Below are 18,894 nucleotides of genomic sequence, written 5' to 3'. Positions count from 1 at the left end.
CGCGGTGCCGTGCCCGGAGGGCCCCAAGGGCACAGGAGATGTCACGCTGTTTGTTTGTAGTGGCAAAGGCCACCCTCAGCTCTTGAGGAGCAGGGGGGAGCCTGGTGTGACCCCAGGCTGTGTACTGGCCCTGCCCCCTGGGACCTCCCCCCACCCCCAGCCAGTCCTCTGCTGAAGTGGGTTTTTCAGAAGAACCAGCAGGTTTGGATGGAAGAACCTGGGCCAGCTAAGACAGACCTCTGGCCTCCAGGACCCCAGACCCTCAAGTGGAGAAACAGAGCTGCTGCCCCCCAAACAGCCACTAGTCAGCGGAGCCCGACGCTTGGCAAGGCTGTCGGGGCTGTGGGGCTGGAAACGGGGTGAGGGAAGGCTTCCTGGAGGAGGTGGAGGCCTGGGCTGTGCAGGGTCAGGGTGCATGGAGGCAGCTGCCGTCACGCGAGGTGGCTCCTGAGACTCCGTGCCCTCTCTGCCTAGCAAGCTCCCACACGTCAGGAGTCTGCTGTGGAGTCCCCTCCTCTGGGAAGCCCTCCTGAATTCCCTCTGCTCTTGCTCCCCCACGTCCCCCCTTCAAAGTATCCACGACGTCCCGTTGCTGTTGGTGATGGGAGTAACCGAGCAGGGCGCCGAGCTGGCTTAGGTGTGGGATTCTGCTGTTGGTTCTGGGGGCAGCCGGGGCTGTGTGGACAGGTGAGCGAAGCCAGGGGCACTGCGGTCTACGATGAGGGGGTGACAGGGAGCCCCACCGACCCTCCCCATGCAGCCTCTGGTTCCCAGCCGCGGGCGCTGCTTCCGGGCAGCGGCAGCCAGAGCCGGGGCTCCCCAGGCGCGTCGGGCTCCGTGGCTGATGCGGGCCTTCCTCCCGCAGGCGGCCCTGGCGGAAAGCTCTCGCCTGAAAGAGCAGCTGACCATGCTGCAGCTGAAGAAGGAGCTGCTGGGCGGCGTCTGTGACCCCGACAGGGCGGCGGCCCTCCTGGAGGAGGCAGCGAGCTCGGTGCGGGACCGAGACCTGCTGCATAACAGCCTCCTGCAGAGGAAAAGCAAGCTGCAGGTGAGCGGCGCGGGTGTGTGCCGGGCCCGGCCGCTTCCCGGGACACGGGGACACGGGCACGGGAGCCACTGCAGGGCCCGGCCACTTCCTGGGACACGGGGACCCACTGCAGGGCCCGGCCGCTTCCTGGGACACGGGCATGGGAGCCACTGCAGGGCCCGGCCACTTCCCGGGACACGGGCACCCACTGTAGGGCCGGGCCACTTCCCGGGACACGGGGACACAGGCACAGGAGCCACTGCACGGCCTGGCCGCTTCCCGGGACACGGGGGCACGGGAGCCACTGCAGGGCCCGGCCACTTCCCGGGACACGGGGACACGGGCACGGGAGCCACTGCAGGGCCCGGCCGCTTCCCGGGACACGGGGGCACGGGAGCCACTGCAGGGCCCGGCCACTTCCCGGGACACGGGGACACGGGCACAGGAGCCACTGCAGGGCCCGGCCACTTCCCGGGACACGGGGGCACGGGCACGGGAGCCACTGCAGGGCCCGGCCACTTCCTGGGACATGGGCACCCACTGTAGGGCCGGGCCACTTCCCGGGACACGGGGACACAGGCACAGGAGCCACTGCAGGGCCCGGCCACTTCCCGGGACACGGGGACACGGGCACAGGAGCCACTGCAGGGCCCGGCCGCTTCCCGGGACACGGGGGCACGGGAGCCACTGCAGGGCCCGGCCACTTCCCGGGACACGGGGACACGGGCACAGGAGCCACTGCAGGGCCCGGCCACTTCCTGGGACACGGGGGCACGGGCACGGGAGCCACTGCAGGGCCAGGCCACTTCCCGGGACACAGGCACGGGAGCCACTGCAGGGCCAGGCCACTTCCCGGGACACGGGGACACGGGAGCCACTACAGGGCCCGGCCACTTCCCGGGACACGGGCACCCACTGTAGGGCCAGGCCACTTCCGGGGATACGGGCACCCACTGCAGGGCCGGGCCACTTCCTGGGACACGGGGACACGGGCACTGGAGCCACTGCAGGGCCAGGCCACTTCCTGGGACATGGGGGCACGGGAGCCACTGCAGGGCCAGGCCACTTCCTGGGACACGGGGGCATGGGAGCCACTGCAGGGCCGGGCCACTTCCCGGGACACGGGGGCACGGGAGCCACTGCAGGGCCGGGCCACTTCCCGGGACACGGGCACCCACTGCAGGGCCAGGCCACTTTCTGGGACACGGGGGCATGGGAGCCACTGCAGGGCCAGGCCACTTCCTGGGACACGGGCGGCCCCAGCTTCTCCTCTCAGCCCCGTCGCTTGCTGCCCTGGGCCTGGCTGTGTCCCCGTGCGTGAACTGTGTGGGGTTCCTCTGGCCGCTCCCTAGCCGCCCGTCTATCTCCCGACCACCCCCTAAGCCCATGCCTACACTGCAGGCTGGCGGTGCAGACAGACTTACAGGGGCTGGGGCAGGGCGAGGGCTGGCAGACTGAAGCTGTCGTGTTTGTCAGGAAGGTTGACAGTCGTGGCTCCTGCCAGTGAATGGGGTCAGCCGTGTTCCCATAAAACTTGATCTGGTGAGGGCTGGGAGGTGATGGGAGGGGGCACGCTGTGGTGGTGCTGAGGTGAGGCTCAGGAAGGCTTCCTGGAGGGGGTGGCGCCTGCGTGAGTGTGAGCTGGCCGGGATGAGAGCAGCCTGGTTACAGGTGTCAGGTGTGTGTGGGGGGAGTGGGGGCGGTGGGGGGCAGCCGCTCACTTGCAGCCCCCGTTCTGTGTCTGCAGAGCTTGCTGGCCCAGCACAAGGACTTTGGGGCCGCGTTTGAGCCGCTGCAGAGGAAGCTCCTGGACCTCCAGGCCCGGGTCCAAGCCGAGGACGGGCCTCAGCCGGACCTTCCTGGAAAGCAGGCCCAGCTGTCAAGGTTGCAGGTGAGGGGCCCGTGGGGTCCGCGTGCCCCCTGCCCAGGCGCTCAGCCACACCCAGGAGCGGCGCCCGTGGTCTAGCAGAAGCCGGCAGAGCCAGGCTGAGCCAGACGGCTGGGTGCCTGCTTGCCACCTCCCTAGAATCTCTGCCCGTTATAACGGATGGCCCCTGGCCTCGAGGCCTGTGGCACCTCCAAACTGCGATTCTTTCTCTTAAGATTTATTTATTTATTAATTTGAGAGGCAGAGTTACAGAGAGAGGGAGAGAGAGAGAGAGAGCTCTCATCTGCTCGTTCATTCTCAGGCTGGGGCCAGGAGCCAGGAGCTCTGGATCTCCCGTGTGGGTGCAGGGTCCCAAGTACCTGGGCCATCTTGCTCTGCTTAACCCGGGGACATTAGCAGAGAGCTGGATCAGAAGTGGAGCAGCTGGGACTTGAACCAGTGTCCGTATGGGATGCCGGCATCACAGGTGGCGGCTTAACCCACTGTGCCACAACGCCGGCCCCCAACCTGCTGACTCTTGGGATCAGCAACCTTGTGTTTACTCCTTGGTCCCAAAGTCTGGCATTGGTGTTTATTTTTAAAATTACTTTTTTAAAAAATTCCCTTTCTGAAGTATTCTTAAGTACAGAAGTATTCCTCCAGTTAAATACATCAATTTAGAGATGAAGCAGGTATGTTTTCAAACGCACGAGCCTGGAGACAGGCTGCTCATTGGCTGGATAAGGAGCCTTGCTGGTTTTCAAGTTGCGTGCGATACAATGATGATCTTTTTTTTATTATTATTATTTATTTATTTATTTGAAAGTCAGAGTTACAGAGAGGGAGATCAATCTTCCATCCGTTGGGTTCACTTCCCAAATGGCCACAACGGCCAGGGCTGGCCAGTTCTAAAGCCAAGGAGCTAAGAGCTTCCTCTGGGTCTCTCCCATGTGGGTGCAGGGGCCCAAGGTCTTGGGCATCCTCCGCTGCTTTCCCAGGCACATTAGCAGGGAGCTGTATCGAAAGTGGAGCAGCTGGGACTTGAACCGGCTCCCATATGGGATGCTGGCACTGCAGGTGGCGGCTTTACCTGCTACGCCACAGCGCCGGCCCCCAATGGTTATCTTTTAAAACTCAAGTGCAGCTCGTACATTAGTGAGTTTCAGAATGGTGCATTTGGGGCTTTAAAGCTAAAACAGGTGTGAGTCGTCTTAAGAGAGGTGGCCATCAGCTGAGAGTCCAGAGACGCTGTCTGGTCTTAGGGTTTACTTTCATGGCGCCCTACAGTTTCTGACTTTTTAAGTCTCACCTGCTCCGAGAACAGGCCCATCAGACTGACCACACGAGCAGCCCCTGGTGCACGACAGGCCTGTGCTATCCTGGGTGACCCCTCACCCTAGACTCTCCCACCTAGAGACCCCCTCCCTGCTCAGCCTCCGCGATGGGGAGGCAGAAAGGAGAGCCTCCCCCCCCCTCATTCCTTTCCTCCCCGCAGGGGCTGCAGGAAGAAGGGCTGGAGCTGGGCGTGCAGGCGGAGGCTCTGCAGTCTCTGGTACAGGGGAACACCAGCCACCAGCAGAGAGCGGGCCAGCTCTGCTCCGACTGCCAGGCCCTGCAGCGGGCCCTGGAGGTAAGGGGCGGGCGAGGGGGTCCCCGGCAGCCCCAGAGACATCTCCACCCTGGACCTTGCTTCCGCTGCTTTTGCAACCCTCTCCTCTTCTCCTTTCTGTCTCCATGCATTCAATGATTGCCAAGTGCCTCCTGCACGTGCAGCCAGCACTGCAGACCCACCCTTCTGGGCGCGAGGTGCTGGTTGTGTAAACAGACACTCAGCAAGCAAGCAAGTAAATGTGCAGTTCCTTCTTGTAATAAAGGCCAACAGGCAGGCGCACACTGGGTCCCAGGCATGCTGCCGGGAGCCCTGGCAGGGCAGAGCCTCGCCTGCAGTGGCCCCTACTGGCCACTGGGTGTTTGTGCAGAATTGACGCCCCTTTGGGCAGTACAGATGGAGCTGGAGGGTGGACCTCCAGCCGGAGGTCCAGGCGTGTGCAGCGCAGGCCCCACCCTGCCGCTGGCTCAATGGTGTGCTGATCGCCCTTGGTGGCAAGCCTGGGGAGTGCTGTGTCAGTCGGCTGTGCGCTGTTGCAGGCAAACACAGGGGAAGCCAAACTTGAGTTTTGACAAAGAGGTTAATTTTGATTCAGAGAGCTAGAGGTTCACAGTCCAGGGCCACGCAGCCATGGGTTCACCGTCAGCTGCTGGCAGAGAACCGAGGTGGCCAGGCCATCACGTGGCGAGAGCCGGGGAGCACCGAGGAGTGTCGTGTGTGTGGTCACTCCCTCCGTCCCTAAAGCCACAGCATTCCATCCTGGGGCCCCGATGCCCTAGTTCTCGAAGCCCCACCTCCCGTCACCATCACTGGATTCTTCTGTGTTCTTAGTATCGCCAACGTCTGTCTTTGGGGACTGAGCCCCTGTAGGGGTTTGGGGAACGATTATGCCAACGCTTGTCCTCCAAAACCAGGCAGGTGCAAGGAGGCATCCTGCAGCCACACTTGCAGCAGAGTTCCCCACCCCACCCGGCCCACGCAGCCCATCTGAGCCACATGCTCCCACCTCCCCTCCACGGGGCTCAGCCTCCCAGATACCCCGAGTCACCCACAGGGACCACTCAGAACTTACACGATTGCATAGAATTGTACAAAATACACGTAGAAATCACCCCATTCCTAATATACAGAAATACTGTGATAGGAGAGAGATGAAAGTCGTTATGGTAAAGTGGCGTCCTTTGGTGGGGTGGCCAGGATGCGCCCCCTCCACGTGACAGCCCAACACTGTGCCGCGGTGCCGCCGGCGGTGTGGCTGGGTACGGCACTCATCCTCTGAAGGTGCTTTCCCGTCGGCTCTCACGACCGTGTCTCTCTGGAGCACTCAGCGCCTTTGTTGAAGCTGCGGAAGCCTCTGTGTCGGCAGCTGCGGCCAGCTTCCACGTGCAGGTCTTGACAGACAGACATTTTGCCACTGTGGGTGTTGGGAGGGCCTGGGGAAGCCTGGTGGGATGGGGGCACTGCTGGGCGGCGGCCCTCCTTTGGGTACCCCTAGTATCCGCTGCCCACACCCACCTTGGTGCACTGCACTGCTGTAGCCAACAGTGCAGCCTAGGTAACTTATAAATAACAGGAATTTATTGCTCACGGCCCTGGAGCAATAAATTGGAGGCTGGGATGGCCCGGATGCAGGAGCCGGCGCTGTCCCCGTGTGCCAAGGGCTGCTCTGCCAGGCCTCTCAAGGCGTTAACCAGGCCAGAGCTCTCCGGACCTGAACACCTCCCCGGAGGCCCCACCCCCAACACTGCTGCACTGGGGGTCGAGTTGACAACCTGTGCATTTTGGGGAGACGTCCGAGTCATAGCACACCCCCGCCCCACCATTACTGCAGCAACCCGGGTCCCCCCTGTGTTTCCTGCAAATGCAACACTACCGAGGAGACCCCTTGGTCCGAGTGACACGGAAGATAGCAAACAGTGGCTGGCAGTCTCAAGGTTAGGGCGGGAGCGTGGAGACGTGGGACCCTGGCCCCACCACCCGGGGGCCCGCAGGAGCCGGCTCTGCCAGCCCTACCTTCCTGCTGTCTCCCTCATTCAAGTCAGCACAGCTCGGAAGCACTGCAGCCAGAGGAGGAGACAGTGGCCGCTGTGAGACGCAGCGCTAACCCAGCGTCCATGGCAGCCGCGCAGTGGTGCTGTTCTCGGGCCAGGCACTTCTTCCAGGAGACATCGTCCCACTTCATCTTGCTACCCAATGCTTGTTACATGTAGAAAGTTCTAGAGCACTCCTCCCCCACAGCCCGGGGATCTTCACCGTCACAGCTCTGTGCCACGGGGAGCCGTGCGCCACATTGGTCTGAGGTTGGCGGCCAGGAGCTGCCAGGGGCTGGCGGTGGTGGGAGCTCACTGCTATGGCATCCGTGGGTCCCAGCACCTAGCGTGGGCCGGGTATCTCAGCCGTGTGTTGGTGCAGCTGTGGGCTGGTGTGCAGGAGTCAGGAGGATCTGCACTGGGGAACGCAGCAGGAGTGAGGACACAGGCCCCTGGGGTCCGAGCGGCTTGTGGTGTGCGGGGGGGGGGGTGTGGTGGGGTGGCATGCAGGGGGCCGGGCTAGGTGACCAGGAGGGTGGAGAGAGGCCTCCCCTGGGGGCACCATGCCCACCTTTCCTGGAGCCAGAGAGCAGGGCCTCTCATGAAGACAGGATCCATTTCCGGTGGGTCTGCAACCCGAGTACAGTGGCTGGGTGGCAAGGTGCACCGTGTCCAGCATCAGAAGACACTGACCAGGGGTTTCCGCGAGGGCTTGTGCCCGTTGCTGTGTCCATCGCAGCCGTGGAACAAACACCTCCTCCACCCCCTCCCCCACTCCAGACCTGGGAGTTTCTGGGAGACAGGCTTGGGGTGTTGGGGGGGGGCGCGATCTTCCTGCGGGAAGCCCCTGGTGTGCAGAGGGCAGGACCAGCCTCACATGTGGGTGGGGCCAGCCGGGGCCCAGGCAGGCCGGGGTGGTGCGCACGGGTCTCTGCCTCCACCGGCGCTCAGAGCGCCCTGGGCCGTGTGGGCTGTGCCGCAGGACCTGGTGGACGGGTGTCGGCAGAGCGTGCAGGAGCACCGCACCTTCAGCCAGGAGCTACTGGAGCTGCGCCAGTGGATCGCCGTGGTGGCACAGAAGCTGGAGTCCCACCAGGGGGACGCGGAACCCGGGGACGCCGCGTCCCGAGAGGCCGAGGTCGAGGTGAGATCGCCAGCGTGCTCGTGTGGTCCCCGACACCGTGACGAGATCCCGGAGGCTGGTTACTGTATAGAGCAGCAGGCTTGGCGAGCTCAGGCAGGGTCTGGCGCTCCTAGGGCTTGGCCCCTGCATCCGCCCGGCTCTGCGGGAGCCTTCCAGGTGGGTGGTGTCGCAGTGCGTGGAGCACGCGAGAGAGGGAGGCCGGACAGGAAGCCACAGAGCTCACCTAGAGAGCACCTCACGCTCGCGAGAGCAAACTCTGGTCCCAGGAGAGCTCCATGCATCCCTTCTGAGGCCACATTCCCAGTGACACACAGACCTCCCGCTCATCCCTGCTCTGGGCACCACCGCACCGGGGACCAAGCTACGCCCGCACGAGCCCTTGGGGGTGGACCACGTGCTTGCTCCAGGCAGCCGGGGACCTGCCCCTGCGTCCCACCAGAGCAGAGCGCCCCCTGCCCCCGGCCTCACTGCATCTGCATGCCCCTGTGTCCCTCAGAGGTTGGTGGCGGACTTCCCGGAGAAGGAGGCCCAGCTGCTGTTGATCGAAGCGCGTGGCCGGCGGGTGCTGGAGCAGTCTTCCCGGGAGGGGGCCACCAGGGTCCAGGAGGAGCTGCGGGAGCTGGCGGAGTCCTGGCAGAGCCTACAGCTGCGGAAAGAAAGCCTGCTGAGGTCAGAGGCCGCCTGGCTTCCCCCCCACCCCCAAGCTGGGGCGAGCTCGGCGGTGGGGGCTGGGCTGTGTGCTAGGTGTGGTGCCGCGGTTGGGCGGGGTTGGTGACTGACTTAGCAGGGGCAGGAAGAGCCTGGAAGCAGCCCTGGCTGGGGAGTTGGCCTCCCGTTTGGCTTGGGGCCTCTGTTTCTGCCTCTGTATCCCCGGGCAAGTGCACCCTCACGACCTAGTGACTTGAATGTGAAGCAGGAACCCGGACGGGAGAGTGCCATGGGCTCGTCCTGGCGAGCCTGGAGGGTGGGTGCTAACTTGTGAGCCGCAGGGGCTACCGGAAGCTTCCTGCCAGCCACGGGGTCCCAAGGCCACTGCCTCCCCGGAGACCTCGGTCTTCCCGTGCCGTAACTGCGTGGCCTTTGTCATCTCAGCCTCATCAGAAACTGGCAGATGCGGAGGACCGAAGTGGATTCAGGGAAGAAAATGATTTTCACCAACAACATCCCGAAGTCTGGGTTCCTCATCGACCCCATGGATCCTCTTCCCAGGCATCGCCGGGGGGTGAGTCTGGCAGGAGCCCGGACCCAGTGGCGGGGCAGGGGCGGGGCGGGGGTGGACACCCAGCGTGGACCCTCCCTGCTTGGGGCCACATCCAGTCTCACGTGAGCCTGCTCCTCTTGTGACCCCACGGGGGGCGGGGAGAATTGAGAGATCCCAGGATGCAGAGCCAGGCTGCCGGGAGGCGGAGGGCATCCCTGGCCACCAGTGTGCACTTCTTGATGGCCCCAGCAGTGGCCTCTGTAGGAGAGATCAGAAGCCGAAATGCATGATGGGTCTATTTCTGTGCGTAGCTCTGTTCCGGTGGGCTTTTTCTGCCTCTGATGCTCGGATCACGTGCATTCCTGCAGGCAAACCTACTTGTGGAGGAAGAAGGCAGCCGCGAAGAGCGGTCGCGACTCCTGAGAGACTTTGAGCAGTGGCTGCAGGTGGAAAATTCCAAGCTGGTGAGAATCATCGCGACGAGAGCCGCCACAGCCGAGGACCTGAGGACCCGGGAGACCAAGCTGCAGGTTGGTCCTGGAGGACAGGTGCACCTGCTTTGCACCTGAGCTGTGCACCTGCGGGCGTGTGTGGCGCCCTCAGCGTGTTCTCGCCGATGAGCACACACCCAGCTCATGCACGGTCTGTCCTCACTGGTGTCTAAATAATCGCTTTTCAACTTTGTGGGTTCAAATATTTTTAAATTCTTTTAAGTGTATTTATTTGAAGAGGAGTGCATAGAGAATCTTCCATCTGCTAGTTTACTCCCCAAATGTCCACAGCAGTCAGGACTGGGCTAGGTTGAAGCCAGGAGCCCAGAGCTCAATCCGGGTCTCCCATGTGGGTAGCTGGGACCCAAGTACTTGAGCCATCACCTGCTGCCTCCTGGGGTGCTGTCGGCAGGAAGCTGGATCAGAAGTGGAGCCTGATCGAAGCGGAGTACTTGAAACAGGTACTCCAACATGGGTTGCAGGCATTGCAAGAAGTGGCTTAACCATGGCCTCAAATGCCCGCCCCAGCTCAAATGTTCTAGACCTTTCCCTGGCATTCACTCGTGAATTCTGCCTACTTCTGTATTTCCCACCGTCCATCATCTTACTGCTCTGTCAGTTAACTCTTGCTGTGGGACACACCGCCCCTCAGTTTGTGGCTCACGACAGTAGTCATCCAACACACGATTCTGAAACCTGGCAGCTTGGTCTGAGCTCAGCTGGGCGGTTCTGGTCTCAGCCCTGCTTCCTCATTTGTCCACCGTCCATTGTAGGTCTGCATGTGGCTCTGCCCCTGGGGGTTGGCAAGCTGTTGGAGATGAGAATGACCTGGATCACTCGTCTCTCACCTGCTGTGGGCCAGCCCAGGCCACTCATAGCAGAGGGAGGTCGGGGCCACTGTGATGGGGACAGCGGCTCAGCTCGTCTCTCCTCAGGTGGCTTGTGATTCATTCTGCAGCTGGAATGACCCACTGACTCTTCAGATCCATAGATGTGGCCTGCCCCTCCCCCACACCTAATGAAGACCTGAGACTTCAGGCCTTACACCCCCAGGATATCACCGAGTCCTTTCTCACCGGACTCCAGCCTGCTCGCTCGCTCGCTCTCTCTCGTCAGTATTTTTCTTTGTAGTTTCACTGTGATATGTTAGACATTGAATTTTGAAAAATTTATTCTGCTTTTCATTTTTTTTAAGATTTATTTATTTATTTGAAAGTCATCTTTACACAGAGAGAGGAGAGAGAGAGAGAGAGAGAGAGAGAGAGAGAGAGAGGTCTTCCATCCACTGGTTCACTCCCCAGTTGGGCGCAATGACTGGAGCTGAGCTGAGCCGAAGCCAGGAACTTCTCCCGGGTCTCCCACGTGGGTGCAGGGGCCCAAGGACTTGGACCATCCTCTACTTCTTTCCCAGGCCATAGCAGAGAGTTGGATCAGAAGTGGAACAGCTGGGTCTGAAACCGGCACCCACATGGGATGCTGGTGCTGCAGGCCAGGGTGTTAACCTGCTGCACCACAGCGCCAGCCCCTTGAGATTCATTTGAACTCATGAATTTGCTGTGTAGCATCTCTGGCAAATTCTCTGATGTTAGCTCTTAAAATGCTGGCTCTCCCTCCCTGCGTGATGTCTTTTAAGCATATGTTACCTTTCCCACTGAGCGCCTTATGTATCTGCCTCCTCTTGTGTATTTGCCATCCTTTGTCTCTTCCTGTTGCACTCTGGTTAATTTTTTCCAACCCACCTTCCAGTTTCCTCATTCTCTCTTTAGCTGTGTTTCATTTGCTGGTAAACATGTCTTCTGAGCTCATACCTTTTGCTGTTTATCAGTTCTGGAACTTCTATTTGGGTCTTAGCAATATGCTCTGTCACTTTCCATAGCTTCCAGAGTCTTGCTGAAATTTCTAAACTTTAAATCTTTGAACACAGTGAACAAGCCTTGTCTACAGAGGCTGACGGGTAATGCCAGCATCTCAAGGCATTTTAGGAGTTTCTGTTGGGTGTTATTTTTGCCTGTTCTTGTTCTTGGTGTCTTGCGTCCATGTGGCTGATCACTTGATCCATGTGTTTTATTCTGTAAAACAGCTGTGAGAGTCCCTTGAGGTTTGGAGCCATCTTTTTCTGCAGAGATGATTTTGTTTGCTACCACTGGGAGAGTGGGGGCTTTATCCCGTGGGACCACTCAACCCGAATTCAAGGCTTGAGGTTCCTGGACCTCTGAGATGACTTGGAGCTGGGCTGCAAGTTCACTGAAGGCCTGGATTTACTTACTTACTTATTTATTTAAAGGCAGAGTTACAGAGAGGCAGAGAGAGAGAGAGAGAGAGAGAGAGAGAGAGAGAGAGAGACAGGGGTCTTCCATCTGCTGGTTCACTCCCCAGATGGCTGCAACGGCTGGAGCTGAGTGGATCTGAAGCCAGGATCCAGGAGCTTTTTCTGGGTCTCCCATGCAGGTGCAGGGGCCCAAGGACTTGGGCCATCCTCTACTGCTTTCCCAGACCATAGCAGAGAGCTGGATCGGAAGTGGAGCAGCCAGGTCTCGAACTAGCACCCATATGGGATGCCGGCACAGCAGGCAGTGGCTTTACCCGCTATGCCATAGCACCGGCCCCTGGATTTACTTCTGCTTCACCTTTACTCTGCGGGTGCAGCCTGTGGGGGTCCCAGCAGAGGGGGAATGGGTTGACCCTGACCCCTGCAGGAGTGACCTTGACCTCTCTGCCCCTGGACCTGCAAGGCTGCCAGGAGCACAGGTCTGTTCCGCAGCCGTCGCTTCCCGACGGGCCCCTGTCCATGGGTGATGGACGCGTGCCTGAACATGGGGTTTGCCTCTCTGCTTCTCAGCCTCCGGGAGTGACGCTCTGATGTGCTGCCTCTTGGTAACGCTCTGATGCCTTTGTCATGTCTTCGGTGGGGAGGTGGGGTGGTTCCAATGATCTGATTGGCCGTTACCGAGAGGTACTTCCTGTGTGCGTCTCCTGTCTCACCCGTGGTCGCTCTTCTCATTTTTCACCACCTCCTCCCAACGTGCACCGTGTTGGAAATGACCCCGTCCCCCAGGTTACGCTCCCTTGCTCTTGGATGTTTGATTTGTAGGGGCTCTGAGCAGCCAAGCTGACTGTCCCATGGTGCACAGCTAAGCCGGCTGGGATTGAAACTCGGGCTCTCAGATGTAGAGCCCTGCTCCAGGCTCCACATCCCACTACGTCTTAGGAGCCGGAGAATGGCGGGTGCCATCCCCGGGCGTGAAAAATCGGCCCAATGCCAACAGAAACACGTGTTCAACAGTAATTACGAGACTCCCTCTGGGGGACGTGCCCTGGACTGTCGCACTGCAAGTCACAACAGGAAGTCAGCAGTCTGACTGCCCCTGTTGTGCGGGAGGCCACGCTATGGCAGTTTCCAGAGTCATTGCCGCTCCTCGGTGTGTACTGCAGAGATGAGAGTCTCTCACGTCCAGATGCCGTCTGCCTGCTCCCTGTGCACCTGCCTGTCCAGTGCTCGACTGGCCTGCTCTTCCCAGCTGGGTGAGGCTGACCGGGCCATAACACGGCCTTCTCCCCCCACCCTAGGAGTTGGATGCTCGGGTGCCAGAAGGCCAACATCTCTTTGAGACCCTCCTTCGTCTCAGACCAGCAAGGGGGACCTCGGATGAGCTGGAGGATCTGCGCTACCGCTGGATGCTGTACAAGTCCAAGCTCAAGGACTCCAGCCACCTGCTGGTAGGTGCAAAGGGTGCCCAGGTCCTAGACCCCGGGGAAGGGACCACAGTTGGGCCCAAGTGCACCTGGAGGGGCTGCTTGACTGCACGTGCTGGGCCCCATCCATCTTTATGCACAGAGAGGGGAGGGGACTTGTGGTTCCAAGGCACTTGGCCTGTGCAGTCTCCCAGGCTGTCTGCCGCGCTGTGAGGCCACAGTCCCGGCCACGGCCACAGTCCCAGCCACGGCCACAGTCACCTCATGGTTAACGTGCAGGGAGTGCTTGCTGCCCTCCCCGCTGAGAGCTCTGTGTGCAGTCCCCGCAGCCACCCACTGCTGGAGGCATCGACCTCCAAGCTAAAAAGCTTGCCAAGGGCACCCTGGCAGTCAGTGGCAAAGCCAGCATTAAGCACAACCTTCCATAGAAGTCCTGACTTGGGCATCAGAGCCTGGGGTGTGGCCCTGGCTCCTTCACTAACTTGCTTTTTTTTTTTTTAAAAAAAGATTTATTTATTTACTTGAAAGTCAGAGTTACACAGAGGAGAGCCAGAGAGAGAGAGAGAGAGAGAGAGAGAGAGAGGTCGTCCATTTGCTGGTTCACTCCCCAATTGGACACAACGGCCGGAGCAGCACTGATCAGGAGCCAGGAGCTTCCTCTCGGTCTTTCCATGCGGGTGCAGGGGCCCAAGGACTTGGACCATCTTCTACTGCTTTCCCAGGCCACAGCAGAGAGCTGGATCGGAAATGGAGCAGCCGGGTCTCGAACCAGCGCCCATATGGGATGCCAGCACTTCAGGCGGCAGCTTTACTCTCTATGCCACAGTGCTGGCCACTTGCTTTGTGGCTCTGAGCAAGCACCTGCCATCTGGGGACCCCCGTGTCTCCCATGCAAAGCAGTGATAATAACGACAATAGTGGTAAAGGCTAACTTCATGACAACATTTATTAAACGGCCACGGCCACAACAATCCCATATAGGAGATGCTGTCATGATTCCCTGTGAACCAAGGGGAAACTGAGGCACAGAGGCTGTGTTTCCTGTGTCCAAGGAGGAATGTGAGCCAAGTGGCCTCCAAGAGCCTCCTCCTCTCAGGCCTGGGACCCCGACACCAGTCTCTCCTGGCCCTGTCACAGCCTTGACGGCCACTAGGTGTCAGCCCAGCCCCAGCCAGCAGCCAGCCCCCTCCCAGCCTGCTCCCGGCCGGCCTGGGCAAGGCCTTCCCAGACAGAAATCCCAGCTGGGCCTGAAGTGTGTTAAAAAGCTCATTAAATGGAATCACCTGCTGGCTCAGGCTGTCCAGATGACCGTGGCTTTCAGGAAACACCCCCCTGACAAATGCATATTCCATGACAGCCCTGCTGGGACTTCAGTTTCACTCACTTAACTTTTTTTTTTCTTTGCCCCTTTTCCTCCCTTCCCTAAAATAACAGACGCAGAGTTCTCCGGGGGAGCCGACTGGATTCCAAAAGGTACAGGGTCCGCCATCTGCTCCGCACGGCAAGAGGGCAGGGTTGCAGGGCCTGTGGCACGGGGCAGGACTCCTGGGCTTTCTGGAAAGTCCCATGATGGCTGGGGAACATTTGTGGGAATCAGTCCAGAGCTGCACTGTGCGCTGGCCTCTCCCCCTCCCTGGGGTGGGGGGACCTTGTCAGGAAGTTCCAAGCTGGGAGAAGCTGGCTGGGGCCATGACAGGTACCTGATGGAGAAGGGACCCTGGATTTATCAGCCTAGGATGCTGGTAATACCGTGACAACGGGTCACTGTCGCAGGAAGCCCGGGCTGTGTGAATACCCTGGGGATCAACGGAGGGGTCTGTGCAGCCCAGCGGGGCAGGTGGTGTCCCACTAACACCCACAGAGCCGTGGGCAGAGCTACTCCCGTGGCTTGGCAGGACAAAGCGACAGCAAGGATGGTAGCAGTGCAGGATGACGACGAGCGAGACGGTTGTCACTGTAAACGCTCCGTGTCGGGCGTCTGCTGTGTCCCCATGAAGAGCTGTGCTAGGGTGCGGCTGGGGTGTCTGTGTGGACGCCTGCGCCGTTGCTGTCTCAGCTGTACGCTGTGGGGAAGAAACGGCAGCGCCGGAAGCACCTGCTTGCGCAGGCTGCTAAAGCCCACGCTGTCGGCTCTTGCTCCGCGCCTCGGAGAAGTTCTTCCTGGGCCTGACAAAGCCCGATGGAGAGGACTTTTCTGGCGCTCTGGTTTCCAAGGCAACGCCTGGCAGTGGCCCATCGCGACCCCAGGAGCCACCAGCGCACCCTACTCATGAGTGCTCCCGCTCCACAGCTTTTGTGCACGCCTGGTGCTAGGCTGACGTCCTGTGTCACACCTGCAGGGCTCTGGGGACCTGGAGGACTGGGCGGGGCAGTCACCAGCCTGGTGCTGAGCCCCGGCTCCAGAAGCCACCGGCTTTGTGGTCCTGTGAAAACCCTCTGCCTCTTGGGGTTCACTTGCCCCATCTGTAGAATGGGACTTTTTAGTGTGTTTATTTTTACCTGCTTGAAAGCCAGAGACAGAATTGAGAGAGAGAGAGAGAGAGAGACTGAGAGAGAGATCTTGGGGTCTTTAACCCCAGGGTTGATCTTACCCTTGGCTGCCAGGTGTGGGTGCGGTTTTCCAGGGAGTTCCAAGCAGGAGGGCTTTTCGTGGCTGTGCGACTGCCTGCTTGGGTTAAATTGGAAACCTGGCTGTGTAGAAGTTTGACCTTGGGGCTGGCCCGCCTTTGAGCCTGCTGGGATGTAGGAACCTGGAGGTTAGTACACGGAGGCCAACTTTGGCCCACATGCAGCACAGATGACAACAAGGGTCGCGAGGCCCCACTCGAGAGTGGCTGACTCCTATGGGCTGGAATGGCCCAGGAATCTGCATTTCTGACGCCAGGTGAGGCGGATGCTGCTGACTGGGGATGCTTTGAGAAGCACGGCTTGCAGTTTGCCAGTGAGGGTTAGCCACCTCCTGCAACACTGGCATCCCGCACCAGAGCACTGGTTCATGCCCTGGCTACGCCACTTCTGCTCCCTGGGAAAACCAGTGGAAGATGGCCCACGTACTTGGTCCCCTGCTGCCACAGGGAAGACCCAGATGGACTTGTTCCAGGCTCCTGGCTTTAGCCTGGCCCAGCCCCAGCTGTTGCAGCTGTTAATGGAGTGAACCAGCAGATGGAAGATCTCTCACTCTGCCTTTCAAATAAATAAATTAAATCTTTACAAACAGAGAGAGAGAGAGAGAGAGAGAGAGAGAGAGAAAACCACTGCCTAGTGCTCTGGGTTCGAATCCAGCCCCCACCATCAGTGCGCATGACCTTTGGTGAGTCACTTAACCAGCGTCTCCCACTGGGGACAGTGAAGGTGGGCTGAGCTCACGGTGGGCAAAGTGGCTGTCGTAACAGCCGGTGCACAGTAGGTCCCCATTGCCAGGTCAGTGAGGACCCGAGACCTGCTCACACCGCCCCTGTTTTTCTTTCCGGGAGCAGAGGCGGCAGTGACGCTCCGGAGGGAAACCCTCCCTGGGGGTTGGCCCTCGTGTTTTCGCTGGGTGGGTTGTGTGCACGCGTGTGCGTGTGCCCATCCACCCGCAGGCCTGGCGGGCCCAGGCTGTCATGCCGCCAGGCAGCCTGCGTTATTTTTCATCTCGAGGAAAGAAGCCAAGCCTGCTGCCCGTGCCCGGCTAATTATTTACGAGCAGTTGGTTTTCCACACGTTTCTTGCCCGTCTCGGGCTGCGTCAGCGGCTGCAACCTGCTGGTTTGTACAAACAGAACCGGGGGATGCGTCCGTCTGCAGCCGCCTCCACGCTTGGCAGCTCTGGGCCCTGATGGTTTGCCTGCAGCCCTCAGCTTCCTGCTGGTGGTGAGGCCGTGAGTCGAGTCACGTCCTGTGCTGGCCCCGGGACAGACACAGACTTTCAGTTGAGGAACAGCTTGGCAAATGCCTCTCCAGGCCAGGGCCGGCGTGCCGGGGCCGGAAGCAGATGCTGCCCATGCATTGGGAGCGTTCACAGGGACTTCAAGCGTTCATGGAACGTGGAATGAACAGATCAGGGGAAGAGCCGGCGACGTGGTGTGGCAGGTTCACCCTCCGCTTGCAACACCGGCCTCCCAGAGGAGTGCCAGGTCCCAGCTGCTCCACTTCCAACTCAGCTCCCTGCGAATGCCCCTGGGAAGGCAGCAGAAGATGGCCCAAGTGCTTGGGGCCCTGCACCCACGTGGGAGACCCGGATGGAGTTGCAGGCTCCTCCTGGCTATTGTGGTCACTTGGGGAATGAACCAGTGGATGGACAGTCTCTCGTTACTCCCTCTCTGATGCTCTGCCTTTCAAAAAATGAATAATTTTTTAAAAGACTTATTTATTTATTTGAAAGAGATACACAGAGAGAGAAGGAGAGGCAGAAAGAGAGAAAGGTCTTCCATCTGCTGGTTCACTCCCCAGATGGCTGCAATGGCCAGAGCTGTGCTGATCCGAAGCCAGGAGCCAGGAGCTTCCTCCAGGTCTCCTACGCGGGTGCAGGGGCCCAAGGACTTGGCCCATCCTCTACTGCTTTCTCAGACCATAGCAGAGAGCAAGATTGGAAGCAGAGCAGCCAGGACTCGAACCGGTGCCCATATGGGATGCCGGCACTGCAGGAGGCGGCTTTACCCACTATGCCTCAGCGCAGGCCCCAATTAATAGATTTTTAAAAGATAGGCTTACTTTGGTGCAACAATATCTACAAATGCAGGCAGTTTTTTTCATAATATAAAATTCTCGCGAGATTTTTGAAGACCCAGCCTAAGCATGAGTTGCAAAACCTTTGCCCCAGATTCACTTCTCTTTGAATCCGTTTTCCATGAAGGGTGCGCAGCAGCCGCATCTCAGACACGCGGACCTGGAGGAGTTGGGAGGAGCCGCCGCGGGCTCCGGCACTCGTGGGGTCTGTGCGTCCACATCTCTGCAACCCGGGGGTCTCATTTCAGCCTTGCTTTCCCGGGGAGGATTTGGTCCTCTTCCCTGCAGCCCCCAGCCTGAGATGTCTTTAAATGCAGACCCCTGCGGTGGGCAGTGGACTGTGCTGGCCGTGGACTCAGACCGGCGGCAGTGCGGCCTGCGGGCCTGTGCTTCAGATCCTCGGGAAGCGCTCTGGTTCCCCGGCTCCCCCAGTGCCTTGTCTCCCCTCTCTGCGCGTCGGGTCCGCCCCTCGCTCCCCTGCCCTGCAATGAGGGCAGTCCCAGGTTTATGTGGTTCCCCAGTCGGATGCTTCGTCTCCCTTCCTTTTCCCTTTCCCTTTCCCTTTCCCCCCAAGATTTACTTATTTGAAAAAACAGAGTGACACAGAGAGAGGGAGAGACAGACAAGGAGAGATCTTCCATCCACTGGTTCACTCACCAGGAGCTCCATTCTGGTCCCCCCATGGGGGCAGGGGTCCCGAGTACTTGGGCCGTCTTCTGGTGCCTCCCAGGTGCACTAGTGGAAGCTGGATCGGAAGTGGAGCAGCAGCCAGCGTCTCTGGCCGTGGGCAGCCTGCTGCCCCTGTGTTGTCCTTTTCTTTCTTTGTGCTCTGTAAAATAACGCGTTGGTCTGATGATCCGCGTCCCTGGTTGACAGTGTAGTCTAATACCCAATCTCGGGAAGCTTTGGTGACTTTTTCATGGTCGATGCTACCCTTTCCTCCCAAGAAGTGTGATGTGTAAAAGAAGCCCTGATGTGTGTGCCCGGCACCATGCTGCACCTGCTCGGGCCTGCGGTGAGCGCTCACGAGCTCCTGCCTCCCCCCACCCCTGGCAGCTGAGCGCACACTGGGGTTGGGGCGGAGGCGGCAGCAGTGACTTGGGACCTGTGCGATTCACTCGGCACT

At 59.8% G+C, this 18,894-nt stretch overlaps 1 protein-coding gene across 6 annotated transcripts in view; it reads left to right on the top strand.

Moving 5' to 3' along the window:
* SYNE3 (spectrin repeat containing nuclear envelope family member 3) overlaps positions 1 to 18,894 on the top strand; it is a 79,131-nt gene that overhangs the window by 51,864 nt on the left and 8,373 nt on the right. For all 6 annotated transcript variants that reach the window (XM_070065593.1, XM_070065589.1, XM_070065592.1 and 3 more), the window contains 9 exons: positions 866 to 1,048; positions 2,775 to 2,918; positions 4,390 to 4,524; positions 7,516 to 7,677; positions 8,174 to 8,346; positions 8,770 to 8,899; positions 9,247 to 9,408; positions 12,937 to 13,086; positions 14,497 to 14,535. In XM_070065593.1, coding sequence (XP_069921694.1) covers positions 866 to 1,048; positions 2,775 to 2,918; positions 4,390 to 4,524; positions 7,516 to 7,677; positions 8,174 to 8,346; positions 8,770 to 8,899; positions 9,247 to 9,408; positions 12,937 to 13,086; positions 14,497 to 14,535 — 1,278 coding nt within the window. The remainder of the gene's footprint in view (positions 1 to 865; positions 1,049 to 2,774; positions 2,919 to 4,389; positions 4,525 to 7,515; positions 7,678 to 8,173; positions 8,347 to 8,769; positions 8,900 to 9,246; positions 9,409 to 12,936; positions 13,087 to 14,496; positions 14,536 to 18,894) is intronic.

This window comes from Oryctolagus cuniculus, chromosome 20, assembly GCF_964237555.1.
Source record: "Oryctolagus cuniculus chromosome 20, mOryCun1.1, whole genome shotgun sequence".
Taxonomy (NCBI): domain Eukaryota; kingdom Metazoa; phylum Chordata; class Mammalia; order Lagomorpha; family Leporidae; genus Oryctolagus; species Oryctolagus cuniculus.
Note: the sequence above shows the minus strand (reverse complement) of the source record. Positions and strands in the feature narration are given on the sequence as shown.